Below are 16,210 nucleotides of genomic sequence, written 5' to 3'. Positions count from 1 at the left end.
TTTAACTAATTTATGAGGCCATAAAGAAAAAAGACTCCGGGGAATGTGGAATGCGGAAGAACTTCATTGGTGTCGTTGATGGACGATGAAAAGCAGCAGCTCCCCTGGCGGCCAGAAAAAAAAAAAGAAAGAAAAAAAAGAAAAGTTAAATAGCCTCGGTGTATTTGTCTGTTAAACGTTATTTGTTAAACTGGCATTGAATGTTTGCCATATATATGTTTACTGTAATCTGCCCTGAGTCCCCTGCAGGGTGAGAAGGGCGGAATATAAGAACTGTAAATAAATAAATAAATGCTTTATATATAGCACACCCCATCTCTCCTAGGGACTCAGGGCAGCTTCCAGCAAAATAAAACATAGTGGCAAACCTTCAGTGCCAACAATAATAACATCATTTATTTATTTATTTATTTATTTATTTGAAACATTTATATTACGCCCTTCTCACCCCGAAGGGGACTCAGGGCATATATACAGCATATATACAGCAAACATACAATGCCGGGACACAAATTCACATACACATACATAAATATTAAAAAACATCTATCAAAATATTAAAATACACCATTCAAAACCATCCTAGTCATCCGTGTCAAATCCAGTTGTCCCAGTCATCTTTCCTATTGCCGCTTCATTACCCTATCCCGAAAGCTTGGTCCCACAGCCAAGTTTTCACCATCCTTCTAAAGAACAGGAGGGAGGGGGCCAACCTGATCTCACCAGGAAGGGAGTTCCATAGCCGGGGAGCAATCACCGAGAAGGCCCTGTCTCTTGTCCCCACCAATCGCACCTGTTACAATGGTGGGACGGAAAGCACAGCCTCTCCAGAGGATCTTAATCTCTGTGATGGTAGATAGGGGGAGATGCGTTCTGACAGGTAATTTGGGCCGGGGCTGTTTAGGGCTTTATAGACCAGAGCCAGCACTTCGAATTGTGCCCGGTAGCAAACTGGCAGCCAGTGGAGCTGACGTAAAATGGGAGTTGTATGGTCCCTGTATGCCGCCTCGGTTATTAACCTGGCTGCCTCTCGTTGGACTGTTTGAAGCTTCCAAGGAGTCTTCAAAGGCAACCCCGCATAGAGTGCATTGCAGTAGTCTATCCTAGATGTAACAAGAGCCTTTCCTTGTTTCATCTCCGACGCCTGGAGGCGATGCTCAGCTCTGGCCATGGGGAAGTGCTACTGTTCCATTTTCCATGCCAAAGGAGCCTACTGTCCGTAGACATCTCTGATCCTTTTGCCAGCATGTCTGCATGTCTTCATGGGGTGCCCTTTTACCTTCCCAACGAGGTGATACCTATTGATCTAGTCGCATTGCATATCACATAACAAGTCAAAAACACATAACAAGTCAAAAAAACAAACTCAACAAAAATTATAGAAATAACAATTTAAATAAACATGGTTTATTTAAGGTTCATAGTTCCCTCTGTCTTTTTTTCTGCTTCTTATAGAACCTTCTCTGATGGTGGTACATAACTACGAGTATTTCATGTACCAGGCGATTATGAGTTTGTCCAAAGGTGGCTTTTTGATTCTGGCTTATCTTTACACCCATCTTAACTTTAAGCTGCTCTGGCATGATGTACAGACTCACTTAGCTCTTTTCTAGAACCATTCAGGTTTGTGTTTCTGGAAAAGCTATGCAACACAATCACCTTTTGCTCACTCTCCTACCATGTTGCCCTGCTTGCTTCTGTAATGCAGGTTTATATGTTGGGTCAGGGGAAAGACCTTGGGCTCTTTATGGTTTCCTTTGAATTTTGAAACTTTCAATTTTACAAGTAGCCAAAACATTTAATATTGTGATGTTCTCAAATACTTTCTGTTTTCAACAAAGTACCAGCTTATGGCCAGTTCTATAGGCTTACTATTAGTTTTGGTGAGTAAGAATGAATCCTTTTCTAATAGTTTATGTTCTTATTGCATTTGTTCTCATAGCACTGTCAAAGAGGAGAACACTGACAATGAACAGGAGAAGAGGGATGAAAAAGGCGTTTCTGAAAGAGAAAATCATGAACTTGAAGCAGTGAGTATAATGGTTCAGTATAAAAATAGGAAATGTTTGTTTATGAACAAAGTTAGAATTATATCCTCCAATTAAATTAAGGCATTTGTTGAGGACATTGCACAATTCCTTTTCTCTTTTTATTATTTCAGGAAGAATGTCAGGAAGTTAGTGATCGTGAAGATGAGGAGGATGAAGAAGACGAAGATGAAGATGACATGGAAGTTGTTGAAAGCTCAGATGAATCAGATTCTGATTCTGATGAGAAAGGTAACAAAATGATTTTTTAAAAGTACACAATCTTTACATTGGCATTTTTGAGGGAAGTAGTTTGGAGGTGCGGGCATTTATTTATTATTATTTATTTAGACCATTTCTACCCTGCCCTTCTCACCCCCGAGGGGGGACTCAGGGTGGCTAACACAGGCAACAATTCAATGCCAACAGTATCAAAACAACAATATAAAACAGCAATATAAAATCCATTACATGACAATTAAGCATCTATTTAATGTTTCTTAGATGTGGTTTCTCATAGGCTGTTTGCAAAACAATACTTTGTTTAATGTTGCTATTCAGACTACCAGTGCAAAAATGTTAACTTATACCTGGAAATAATGTACATTTTGTTCTAAAACTTTACCATTCTATATGATATACAACATAACATTGACAGGTACATTTAGAAGTATTAAATTCCAGATCGAAAGTTGTTCTTAGTAATCACCTCTGAAACCATTCTAGAATATACAATTGTAGATGCCAAGGGAGACCAGGTATTGGTAAGGATGCTACCAGATTTTCCTGCTAAAGGATAGAAGTTAGAATGAAATGATATTGGAAATAAGTGTTAGTGTAACTGCCTTTGGAGTGATTATTTTAAACATAAATGAAACTTTGAATTTTGGATGTTCTCATATGCTAAATTGCTGTATTGGGAATACAGTATATAGTTACTTTCAAAAAATATTTATTTTACAGTTTCTGACGTTATATGGGACTTTTCTTATTTTTTGTATTTTTACATAATAATAATAATAATAATAATAATAATAATAATAATAATAATTTTATTCCTTATCCACCTCCCCTTGTGGATTGAGGAGGGTTATATAGGATGCATATCACAGTCTGCAATAATAATAATAATAATAATAATAATAATAATTATTATTATTATTATGATGTTTATATCCTGCTTTTTCTCTCTATAAGGAGACTCAAAACAGTTCACAATGAAAAGCATTACAATACAACTTAAAATATACAAATATTAAAACAGTATGAAACATCAATAATATTAAAAAATTCAGGTTAAATCCATAAAAGCATATAAAATCATAGCAGCTCCCAACATGATCTTAAAAATTATCTTCTTTTAAATCCTGTTTGAATAAAAAGGTTTTAGCCACCAAGAGAGAAGGCCCAATGTCTTGTTCCCACCAATCGTGCTTGAGATGGAGGTGGGACTGAGGGAAGAGCCTCCCCTGTAAGTCTCAGGGCCCAGGCAGGTTTGTACAAGGGGATGCGGTCAGACAGATAGCCTGGACCTGAACCAGCACTTTGAATTGTGGAAACAGACTGGTATCCATTCCTTTTACTTTTCTTCCCTTAAATTACAGCACATTATCAAGCTGATTTAGCAAATATCACATGTGAAATTGCCATAAAGCAGAAGCTGATCGATGAACTGGAAAATAGCCAACGAAGACTTCAGACCTTGAAAAGACAATATGAAGAGAAGCTCATAATGTTACAGCATAAAATTCGAGACACTCAGCTTGAAAGAGATCAAGTGCTTCAAAACCTGGGTAAGAAGAAGAATATTGTGATTCCTTAATGTAAATAGCTCAGAGAGTTTTTAAGAGCAATCTGCTGGGGTAAAGCTTCTAATAAAAATAAGACAGTTAGTATAACACGTAGCACTGGGAATTCTGGGTCGAAACATCTGCCCAATTATGAAGCACACATATTTTTGCCTGTCATTTTTTCTCAGTCTATTTCATTTTAGGGTAAATTGTACTGATTCTGATGTAACTCCCTCCTCCTCTGTAGTGGTGAACTAGGTTGTCAAGGACAGGACTTTTAAAAACTTTTATGCTTGTGATTTCTTTTTGCCCAATATATTTTTATACAACCTGGGTATATAGGCATATAAATTAGATATAAAAAATTCATTAAATGATAATGAATAATAAAAAATTGATTTTTTAGAATCAGAATTTAAAGAGAAGTTACTAACTTACTTACTTACTTAGACGATCTCTTGTTGTCCGAGTAAGATGGCCTTCCAAGTGTAGTGTCTTGGTGGTGGATACGTAGGTAACTGTGGAGCTCTATTCTTGATCTGCATGTTCTTCCACAGTGAGGGCATCGGTTTCCAGGTGGAAGGTGGTCCTGGTCAGGGTTGGCTTGATGTGCCTTCCTCTTGGCACGTTTCTCTCTTTCCACAGCAATGCTAGTCACAGCTGACCTCCAGTTAGAGCACTCAAGGGCCAGGGCTTACCAGTTCCCGGTGTCTATGTTACAGTTTTAAAGGCTAAGTATTTTGAAACTGAAAAGATAGAGTTCAAGTAAAATTAACATTTCTAAGTCTTGCTAAACAAGGCAGGCTGATTTTCCTAGGTATTAAGTGGCAAGATGCGCATTTTTTTTCGAACTCCACATTTAGTTAACATGATCCCAAATGGAGTTGTAACTCACAGTTTAAGAAGCTTTGGTCTAGTGAAGAGCATAGAAGAGAAATGAAAAGAGAAAAGAACTGGGAAAACCCCAAAGCTATTAAGGGGAAATGGAAAAAAGAATATATCAGAAATGTTAACGAAAAAGTAATTCTAAATACCATGTTAGAGAGAGCGGGAGGTCTATTATAGTGACTGTCACTATTGTAAATGTATTTGTTTGTCTGTTTGATGGTCCGTTTGTCTATTTGGTTCATGATTTTATCTTTGTATTTATAAAATTAATAAAAACTATTTAAAAACAAAACAAGAAGCTTTGGACTAGCAAAACTATGAAAGGCTATGTGCAGATAAAATTATTGGCATTGCAAATAAAGTTTTGAGCATAAATTCGTATTATTAATTGAGAAAATCACTATGATTATTTAGGATCAGTAGAATCTTGCTCAGAAGAAAAGGCAAAAAAGATTAAAACAGAATATGAAAAGAGGCTCCAGTCCATGAACAAAGAACTTCAGAGGCTACAGACTGCTCAGAAGGAGCATGCACGGTTGCTGAAAAACCAGTCTCAGTATGAAAAACAATTGAAAAAACTACAGCAAGATGTTGCAGAAATGAAGAAAACAAAGGTATTTATATATCTAGAAAAAATGTTCAAGTAATTGGTATTCTGTATTTTTCTGCGAAGGAAGCCAGTTGAAAAGTTAAATTAATCTTGATTAATCATCTTGGCCATTTATCAAGTATGGGATGTGTTTGCATGGAGGAATCAATTAATCGTAACATTTCACTCTCATGATAAGAAAAATGTTTTGACAGCTGTCTTCCTTTCTTATCAGTCTGATTGGGTACAAATGTTTCTTACTATAACCATGAGGACTGACAGTAAAGACAACTCTGGTTTTCCAAGGGGTGGTTCACTCACTGCAATTAGTCACCCCCTAGTAAACAGTTATTTGAAGGAAAACTGTGTCTGAGGGTGCATCTGTACTGTAGAATTAATGCAGTTTAACACCACTTTAATTGCTATGGCTCAATGCTGTCAAATGCTTGGATTTGTCATAATAATAATCTTTATTTATACCCCACCATCATCTCCCCAAAGGGGCTCAGGGTAGCTAACATGAGGCCAAGCCCAGAATTACAGTACAACAAAATAAAATAAAATACAAACACCAAATAATAACATCAAAATAAAATGCATAAAATAACAGAAAATGAAATAACAGGTGCAAAATAACGTGATAAAAATAAAATAAAAGCACTTTGGGTGGGCCAAATGCACAGAGTAAGATTGATAAAACCCTGGGTGAGATAAGTAAATGGAGAAGTATGTGTCTGAGGGGGAGCTCAGAAGGGACGAATAATGGGATTTGTACCTTAATAAGGCTCCAGGAATCTTTGATACTTGTAAAAATATAACACCCATGATTCCATAGTGGCATCAAACTATTGATTCTACAGCGGAGGGATACTTCAAGAAGCTGAGACTGTTCATAACTGTTTATTGGCTCTGAGACATTAAAGAAACAGAAGAATATTATTATGGCAAGATAATATGGGTGTTAGCATGATATCAACTTTTTAGGAAAAAGGTAGCATGAACTAAACATTATGTATGCGTATGTGGGGTTTTTTGTTTTGTTTTGTAAAGAAAAGGAATAAAACTTAATTTTAAGAGGCTGAATACCTGTGATATAGGTTCGCTTGATGAAGCAAATGAAAGAAGAACAGGAGAAAGCAAGGAAGAATGAATCACGAAGAAACAGAGAAATTGCACAACTTAAGAAGGAGCAGCGAAAACGAGAGGTAATTAATAGCATAGGCAAAGAACTATTATGTTTACCTAGACTTTCTCTTCCTGGAAACAATTGTTTCTCTTTTTCCGATGGTAGATTATATTATTGTGTTTTCTGGAAATTGAAACCAGAATGGAACCAAGATATCAAAATATTGCAGAGTAGCTTTTAAATTGATTCCTGAGGGAAAACGGACAAAGACTGTGTGTCTGCTACTGAACTGTATTCATTGTTCTCCTGTTGAACACATAAGCCCTCAGCGTCTTCATACTTATACTTTCCCTGATGCTTGCTATACATCTTGAATTTGCCAAGATGGAAAGCTATTGCTTAATTTTGAGAAGGTGGCATCCAACTTTTGGAACACTTTCCCCTGTGAGTTGAGAAACAGAAACCATGACAAGGATCAAAGTCTGCTTCAAAACATACTAATTTATTTAGGCCTTACCTGGCACATATTTTTTGTTTGCTCAATTTGTAAGTTTTGTGTAGAAATGTACTTATTTATTTATTTGAAACATTTATATTCTGCTCTTCTCACCCTGCCAGGGACACAGGGCGGAGCACAACATATATATGGCAAACATTCAATGCCGGGACATAAAACCATAAATATATACAAACATTACAATCACTTATATCCACTTTAAAATTGCTTAAAAATTATCTCAGGATGCCATTCTATTATTGCCTCATTGCACTGCCCCAAAGGCTTGGTCCCACAGCCAGGTCTTCACCATCCTTCTGAAGGACAGGAGGGAGGGGGCTGATCTAATATTGCCAAGAAGGGAGTTCCATAACCGGGGGGCAATCACTGAGAAGGCCCTGTCTCTCGTCCTCGCCAAACACGCCTGTGGTGGTGGTGGGACCGAGAGCAGGGCCTCCCCAGAAGATCTTAGTTTTCTCAGTGGTTTGTAAAGGCAGATGCATTTGGACAGGTAAACTGGGCCAAGACTGTTTAGGGCTTTATAGGGCAAAGCCAGCACTTTGAATTGTGCCTGGTAGCAAACAGACAGCCAGTGGAGCTGACGTAACATGGGAGTTGTGTGCTTCCTGTATGCTGCCCAAGTTATTAACCTGGCTGTCTCTGGTTGGACTATTTGAAGCTTCCAAACCATCTTCAAGGGCAACCCCATGTAGAGCACATTGCAGTAGTCTAAACTGGATGTAATGAGAGCATGTACCACCATGGCCAAGTCTTAATTATTTCTTATTTTAAAATGGGTTTAAAATAGTTTTATATCCTCTATTCACACATATACACTTCTGTCCACAACTAAAACTATATATAAAAGGCATAACTAAATAAGATTTGGAGAGTGTCTGGTTTAGGATGAACCACTCCAGGTATTTCAAACTATAACTAGGCAATGGCAATCAGAGGAACCAAAAAGAGCTGATCTATTGATGCTCTGTCTTTACAGCATCAGCTAAAACTTTTGGAGACCCAGAAGAGGAATCAAGAAGTTATTCTGCGCCGCAAAACAGAAGAGGTACCAGACCATTTTAATTGTTGAACTTTATATGTATGTCATGATATGAAATGTTCCTATATGATAGCTAAATAAGGCATCTTGATAGAGCACCAATACCAGGGCAACATTTGATTACTGTTTTAGGTTACAGCTCTTCGTCGACAAGCAAGACCTATGTCAGAAAAGGTGGCTGGGAGGGCAAGTCGGAAGCTGAGCCTACCTGAGCACTCCAATCAAGAACCAAGTGCTGGTGTGTCATCGGGAGACAATGAGGGATCCAGAGGAGCCTCACAACAGAAGATGAAAATACCTGTAGCGAGGGTTCAAGCATTGCCAGCAGCTACAACCAATGGAACCAGGTAATACTGTGCCAAACAACAAACTCCCCCCTCCAAAAACAACATTCTTGTGTCAACAAGATAATGATTGATCAATATAAAACAATGCAACACTTAATACAACAAAAAGTAGTCCAAAAGCATTATTACAACATACAACAAAGTAAAACAAATCAAAACAGTGAAAGCCAAATACAGGCAGCCTCCAGGATCCAAACAAGATAGATTCTGTAGGTTTCTTCTTAAGCTAAATTGTATGGTAAATCAGAACAGGTAAATTTTTAAGTGTAACTCCAACCAATTGTTGGGTTTTTTTTAGTTTTAGATAGTATACCCCTGTAATGTTTGTTTTGCTGTCTGTGCCCCTCTTCAGAAGATTTCACCTCACTTTGTGTCCCTGTGACAATGGGATGTTGAAAATTCTGGGTTGTAGTGGAAACAAGGATCGAGTGATAAAGCTTCAGTGGAGACATCTTTTTCTCATGATTATTTTTCCAGAAGTGAATTTCTCTCCCTAGGGGTAGCTTTCCTCTTGCTTCCTGCTGTCTCATTTGTAACTATAGATAAGTTGGGGACTGCCTGCACACATCACTTTTAAAAATTGTTTATTTATTTATTTACCATATTTGTATACTGCCTTTCTCAGCCAGAAGGCAACTCAAGGTGGATTCCAGTTGGCACAATTCAATGGACATATCTTAATTGTCACTCAAGAAAAAATAATGGACATATCTTAATTGTCACTCAAGAAAGCCAACATTGGTATTAATTGGGCCTGTAAAGGCTGGCCTTATTTGGAGTGCTTCTACCCTGCCCTTCTCAACTGCCTAGGGGAGACTCAGGATGGCCTTCCACATCTGAGATGCAACAACAGACAACCCTCAACCCCACAAAGTATCTTCTCCCACCAATGGGGCACAAGGGGGAATCTCTTTCAGATGTGTTGAGCATGGCATGCAAGCTTGGTGACTGGAACAAATGCAGAAATAAATTAGAGAAAGCAATGAAATCATTCTAATTTTGTATAGTATCATCTCAAATGTTCAGCTCTTACAATGTTTAAGTGCTGTATACATTCAAGCAAAAATGTGTGTGTATGTGTGTGTGTGTTTCTGGTATAACCATTTACTTTATAAGTTAAAGTGTATAATTTGATTAAAGGTATTATAAAATATGACATGGGATAATTCTTAATTTTGGGACCTACACAGCCCAGTTTCCCTGTTGTATGACATAATTTTTCAACATGAACGCATTCCTTTGCCACAAATATGCATCTTCCCATAGTGATATGCTGATTAAAGTTAGATTTTTTTGCTTTTAATGTATTTTTTTAATAATAAACACTGTGAGCTGTTTGTGATAATACTGTACAGGTCTAAAAGATGGTTCCTTAACATAAATATTGCCCCCCCCCCCAATTCGTTCACATTTCAGCGTGTTCTCTTTTTAAAAATTACTCATATAGAACATAAAACAAAACAAAAAATACAATGTTTGATTTGAAAAATGTTAAGCTTTCTACTGTTTACAGGTATAAATATCAAAGAAAAGCAATGACTACAAGAGTTTACACTTCCAAGGGAGCCAGAATGAAGTGGCAATTGCTGGAACGCAGAGTAACTGAGATTATTATGCAGAAAATGACCATATCCAACATGGAGACTGATATGAACAGACTGCTTAAGGTAGAGTGCTTTGTTTGGTTGGCAAACAACAGCAACATTATTTGCAACAATAGCATTATTGTGATGTTCGTAGAAGGCAAAAATATGCTACAAACATCATATTAATGCTATTGTTGCAAATAATGTTTCTGATATTCCTGCCTTGGATGTGTACCACTAATGCACTATGATTCCACTGTAACTCACATGGTTGCATTCCAGGATTTGTAGTTTTGTCAATGACAATAGAGGAGGTCACTGGTTGAGAATTCAAGTGTTCCTCCCTAAACTGCAAATTTTCAAATTCCACAAGATGCTGCTATACAATGGAATTATGGTGCTCTATTCGTATAGTAGTGTGAAAGGACCCCAAGTGTAAACTGGAATCTGAAACCAAAGCAGTAGTAATACAGTAGTGATACAACAAATGTATCACTACTGTTGGGATATTCTCCAGTGGAATCAATTGATAGATTTTGATTTGCAGTCATAACACCTACAATGATTAAGTAATTTACATGCATGTATGAACAAGCCTTAATATTATAAATAGTAACTGTTTTTTCAGATGTGTTACATATTTCTTATTTTTATTCAAAAAATGCAATATCTATATCATATCTCTATCTGTGTCTTAGCAGTATGTGTGTATGTGTGTGCATATATAGAGAGAGCTTTGTTTACTTGCTTTTTTCAGCACTATTAAGCACTATTATGTCTGTTTTACATACACCTTTGAATTACAGCAACGTGAGGAACTTACCAAAAGGAAAGAGAAACTTTGCAAAAGGAGGGAGAGAGTGATAAAAGAAGGCGGTCCAGATGCTGACAAAAACATCCAAAACATCAATGAAGAGATGGAATCTCTAACAGCAAATATAGATTATATCAATGACAGTATTTCTGACTGCCAAGCAAGTATCATGCAGATGGAAGAAGCAAAGGTATGCTCTATAAAAGTATTATGTTCATGAAGGGAAATAAATTATCATTAAGAGCATGTTTCTTACCTATTGGTTTCACTCTGTTATTTTGTGAATTATCCTGTTTTACTACTTTACTACTTGCATTGAAAGTGGTACATCAGAACCTGGTTCGTGGTGTGTTCTTTCACACTCCCTTTGCTCCCTCACTTTGTTTAAAATCAAATGACCATGTCTGAGAGTTAAAGAACCTAATTGTTAGTTATCTGGATATGATTTTATTTATAAGTAAAATCACACTCTTCTGAAACTATTCACAAAATGTCATCTGCATTTTTTACTATACAGATTCTGTGTATTCAAAATACCTTGCACAGTTTATTTATTTATTTATCCGAAGTTTATTTATTTATTTATCCGAAGAGGGACTCAGGCTGGCTAACAGTAGAAAATTCAACACAAATATAGTAAACATAATAGCATCATAATACATTAATACAAATACATTAAAATACAGATCATACAATATCATATCATTACAAAAGCCAGGTCATCAGAATATAGCGGAGTGTGATAACATTATTTCTACTTGAATCCTCATCATGAATTTCATTTTCACAGTGATGGAGTTAAAGAAAGGATGGACCAGGATAGACTTTGCCCTGAATGTTGTCATCTTTGTAGAGGGGAAAAGAACAGCTGTTATCTGTCTGTGTGTCACTCTTTAGATATTGTTGGACTGCACCTTCTAGCAGTAATAGGCAGCTTAGTTAATAGTATTTTTTACATAATTTCTATCCCGCTCTTCTCACCCCATAGGGGACTCAGAGCGGTGTACAAACTTTATACAGAACGCATATAGACAGACATTCAATGCCGTTATACAATTGATAGAACAAACAGTACATAAACAGAGCTATATGCTTTTTCCATTTCTGACATCTGTGGGCTGTGCTTGACTTTGGCCATGGAGCGGGTTGTGTACTGTCACTCCCATCTTCCATGCTGAGGAACTTTTTTGTTGTTGTTCATAAATGCCTCCCGAAAGAATCATCGGTATGTCCTTTATGGATGCCTTTATTACCTCCCCACTTTTTAAAGTGGTAACTATTTATCTACTCACATTTATTTATTTATTTATTTATTTGCATTATTTCTATCCCGCCCATATCAGCCCGAAGGCGACTCAGGGTGGCTACTATTTTCGATCTGCTAGGTGGGCAGAAGCTAGGCTGACAGTCCGGAGCTCACCCCGACCCGGGCTTGAACTGTCAACCTTTCATTGGCAAGATTGACTGCAGCTGGTGGTTAGCTTGCTGTGCTAAAGTTTGGTCCATAATAAAGTGTGGAGAGAATTGCAATTCCGCAACATATGGAGAATGACACACTTTTTACCCCAGCTGTAGAGATTTCCACATAATTTAGAACTCTAACTTAACCAGGTTTTCAATTTTGTGGAGAGCTTCGATTGATAGTTTATAAGCTCTGTACATTTCACCAAGTTTGCCTCCACATGTGAGGGTGACAAATACGTCATCAGATGTGTGAGGGACTCACATGCTTTCCTGCTTATGTGCTTCAGCAACAAAAGCAGAACACCTAAAATAAGTTCATTTGCTGTATAAAGATTTCATGAGCCTATATCTTATGAAAAGTTTTGTTTTATGGTATTTTTTCTAAATACTTTAGACTTAATAGGATTCATTTTCAATTAGAAAAGTTACCCATTCTGATCTTTTAGTATAGCTCTTATGACGTCAGTGGAGCAATCAAGTGATTTGTTTTAACTAACAAGATTTCTATTTATACAGGAGGAAGGAGAGACTCTAGATGTTACAGCAGTTATCAATGCTTGTACGCTAACAGAGGCACGATATTTACTTGACCATTTCCTTACAATGGGCATTAATAAGGTAATCACATTAGAAAACCTATGGCAACTCGTTCTGGACTACTTTTGCATGATATTGAACTGAAGACAAAAAAAAATAAGCATATGGGTACAACACAAATGTGAAAGTGTGTCACTTTATAGTATCGGGGTGGAAGTTGATGTTCCAGAGGTTCTTGGGTTGCAAGTCCAGGTATTCTTTACCATTGACTGTGCTGGTTAAAGGGTGCAGAACAGAAACATCTGGAGATCCCCATAAATGCTATCTCCATTAATAATAAATATTTAATTCTGGTGCTGCTTCACCTGTTTTAGAAGTCTATAGCATCAACTCTAAAGGAGATAGATTTATGTGACATATAATAGTGGTCTCTGTTTGTTCTGTTTAATGATATGTTTTTAAAAAAACATCCCTTAAAGCCAGTTGCATGCATCCGAAATGCATGGTGACCACATGATGGTGAAATATTTGCTTCTGTGCCTCAGTCAGTAAAGTTTTTGATTCATTCTACATTATATACTTTGGACTTTTTGTGATTTCTAACAACAAGGAAAAGTTTTCATTAGTGTGAGGCCTTTGGGTCTTGTCCTTTAGGAGTTTCATCTTTTTATTTTGGCTGGTGTATGAAAGAGAAAACTTAAGTTTACATAATGCTTTAGCCAATGTTTGTTATTTTGTCCACCCTTTGTGCATTGAAAATAACTTCTGCATATTAAAATGTCCTTTGATTTATGAATTGTGCATAGAAAAAAGCATAACACATTGTAGGAAAAATTAGAAAGATTACAAGTTGAATCTGGTTGGTTCCAGAGAGGAAATCCACATACTGCTGATACGATGGCAGCAAAATATTAAAATTTTTAGGGTTTTTTTTTTGTCGTGTCAGGAGCGACTTGAGAAACTGCAAGTCGCTTCTGGTGTGAGAGAATTGGCTGTCTGCAAGGACGTTGCCCAGGGGACGCCCGGATGATTTGATGTGTTTATCATCCTTGTGGGAGGCTTCTCTCATGTCCCCGCATGAGGACCTGGAGCTGATAGAGGGAGCTCATCCGTCTCTCCCCGGATTTGAACCTGCGACCTGTCGGTCTTCAGTCCTGCTGGCACAAGGGTTTAACCCACTGCGCCACAGAGGGCTCCTTTTTTAGGGTGACAGTCATAGATTATAAAAAATGGAATTGGATGGATGGCCTTTGTGGTCTCTTCCAATTGTGATTCTACAATTTTAAGTATCTGCATATGCTGTATACATTCATCCAAATGCTTGAATTCATGCATTTTTGCACACACACATTTATGTACATATATATCTATATGACTGCTTGCTTACAAGAATAGTTTTGAGGAAACAATACTTTTTTTTTGCATCATCAACAGGGTCTACAAGCAGCTCAGAAGGAAGCTCAGATTAAAGTCCTTGAAGGACGCCTTAAGCAAACAGAAATTACCAGTGCTACTCAAAATCAGCTGCTATTTCACATGCTGAAAGAAAAGGCAGAATTGAATCCTGAACTTGATGCTCTGCTGGGCCCTGCATTGCAAGGTAATTTCAATATTTTTGAAAATATACTCATACTGCATGCTAAATCTGCTTATGATGCATGTTGTATTCGGTGTGTTTCAAATAAGGTGGTGTATGAATAGATGCTGTATTTACATTATAAATCTTTACTCAAAGTTTGTGCATGCAAAGGTTTGTTTTTGCAAATTACATGAAACCACACAGTTAATGACTGTTACACCTTGAATTCAGGTAGCACTATTGTACATAATTAGGAGGTTAACCAATTGGAATGATACAATTATCAGTGTTTAAATTTTTGTACTCAGTTGAAATACAGAAAATTTGTCAAATTTGTGCACTACGGCATCTATTCTAATAATTCTGATAGAATAAATCCGTTTATCATGTAATGCAGGACTATATTGACCACTCTGCAAATGGATTGGTTTTGATTGGAGTGTTGCTTTTTGTTTCCTCTTTGCTGTTGTTTTACACAGACCTAGATAGCATACCGTTGGGTAAGTATATGTAGCTTTCTGTGTACTTCACAGCTGCATGACATACTAATGATATATGTGTACACTAACTGGCGCATCACAGAATGTCAGTGTGTATTAAGTTTGCATGTAGTATTTGGGAAATGTACTCATTATATGCTTACAGGGTCTTTTTTCCCTTAGGGTTGCCACTTTTTTATAAGATTAGAAGTAGGATGTTAACAGCTGACACAGATATGAAATGAATGCAACTAAGTGTGAATGTGCTTAAAATCTTTTTTTATCGTTGACAAGGATGTTGTCACATGTATAATTGTGCATTCACATTTTCTATAGCTATAACACGTTTCCCTTGCAAAATATAACTCTTATTCTAAAATTCATTTTAGAAATGGATATAACAGTTTCCTTTTCAGCTTTTATACCATTTTAGTTTTTAAAGTAACATTGGTCTTTGTATGGTATGTTTGATATTAGTCCGTGGTTATGCCTGTCACATGGTTAATAAGGAGGAAAAATACTTGTCTTGATTTGTGAACATTGTTTCAAAAGTAGTGAGAAGCACAGAGCGGTTGGTTAAATTATTAGGCCTGCGCAATGCATGGTTCTAAATGGTTCTAAAGTACTTACAAAACTAAAGTTCTGGCGGTGAAAATTTCAGAACTCTAGCAAAACTCTCAAAATGTCATTATAAATGGCAGTTCCTAATTGGTTCTGTCATAAAAATCGCCAATAATGAAATAATAATTAAATTTTGAAAGTTTTGTTAGAGTTCTGAAATTTTCACCACCAGTACTTTAGTTTTGTAAGTACTTTAGACCATGGATTGCCCAGGCCTATAAATTATAAGAATTACCTGCCATTATATTTGAACTGGATTTGTGATTGTAGTTGCTTTCGTCGGCATGAACCTATTGCATGGAAATATGTGATGTAATCTGCATAGTGGAGAAATGGCCTTATATTTGCCCACTGCCAAGCTTCTTTAGTGTCACACCATGCTATGCTGGTTGCGTGTTTGGTGCAGAATGTACTCCGTGGCTACTCAGTTACTGTGAAACTGTTCTAGGGTTACATGTTTCTTGGTCCCAATATGAGATTTGAGAATAAGTTTTAGCTTGATATATACCTTTCACTGTCACTTTCTTGGTTTTCTCATGTTGTCCCACTTGAGGGATAGACGGTTACGTTTTTGCAGAATGTCAGGAATCAGCCCTAAGTTTGTGTCCTGTTGGGTATATTTTTTGTTTCTTCCCTGGAAACTTTCTTGGGACGAGGAGCTAGTGACTCAGGAACTGGCATTGGTTGAGGGATCACTACTTTGAGTAGTTCTGGTGTAGAGGACACAAATAGTAAAATCTTGCATTCAGCTAACATAAACTTCATATAGCTTAACCTTTGTTCTTTTAATCACATTGAAGGAAGTTC

The 16,210-nt window shown here is 37.0% G+C and overlaps 1 protein-coding gene across 11 annotated transcripts in view; it reads left to right on the top strand.

The window, feature by feature from the left end:
* The window catches only part of KIF21A (kinesin family member 21A), a 127,296-nt gene that overhangs the window by 72,498 nt on the left and 38,588 nt on the right, over window positions 1–16,210 (top strand). For 8 of the 11 annotated variants that reach the window (XM_060778409.2, XM_060778401.2, XM_060778407.2 and 5 more), the window contains 12 exons: window positions 1,943–2,030; window positions 2,162–2,279; window positions 3,632–3,820; window positions 5,120–5,319; window positions 6,392–6,499; window positions 7,914–7,982; window positions 8,109–8,323; window positions 9,837–9,990; window positions 10,716–10,913; window positions 12,704–12,805; window positions 14,159–14,324; window positions 14,783–14,803. In XM_060778409.2, the coding sequence (XP_060634392.2) occupies window positions 1,943–2,030; window positions 2,162–2,279; window positions 3,632–3,820; window positions 5,120–5,319; window positions 6,392–6,499; window positions 7,914–7,982; window positions 8,109–8,323; window positions 9,837–9,990; window positions 10,716–10,913; window positions 12,704–12,805; window positions 14,159–14,324; window positions 14,783–14,803 (1,628 nt within the window). The remainder of the gene's footprint in view (window positions 1–1,942; window positions 2,031–2,161; window positions 2,280–3,631; window positions 3,821–5,119; window positions 5,320–6,391; window positions 6,500–7,913; window positions 7,983–8,108; window positions 8,324–9,836; window positions 9,991–10,715; window positions 10,914–12,703; window positions 12,806–14,158; window positions 14,325–14,782; window positions 14,804–16,210) is intronic. The other 3 variants (XM_060778404.2, XM_060778403.2, XM_060778400.2) reach the window with 1 other exon arrangement.

This window comes from Anolis sagrei, chromosome 5, assembly GCF_037176765.1.
Source record: "Anolis sagrei isolate rAnoSag1 chromosome 5, rAnoSag1.mat, whole genome shotgun sequence".
Taxonomy (NCBI): Eukaryota; Metazoa; Chordata; class Lepidosauria; order Squamata; family Dactyloidae; genus Anolis; species Anolis sagrei.
This window is presented reverse-complemented; position numbering and strand designations above follow the sequence as displayed.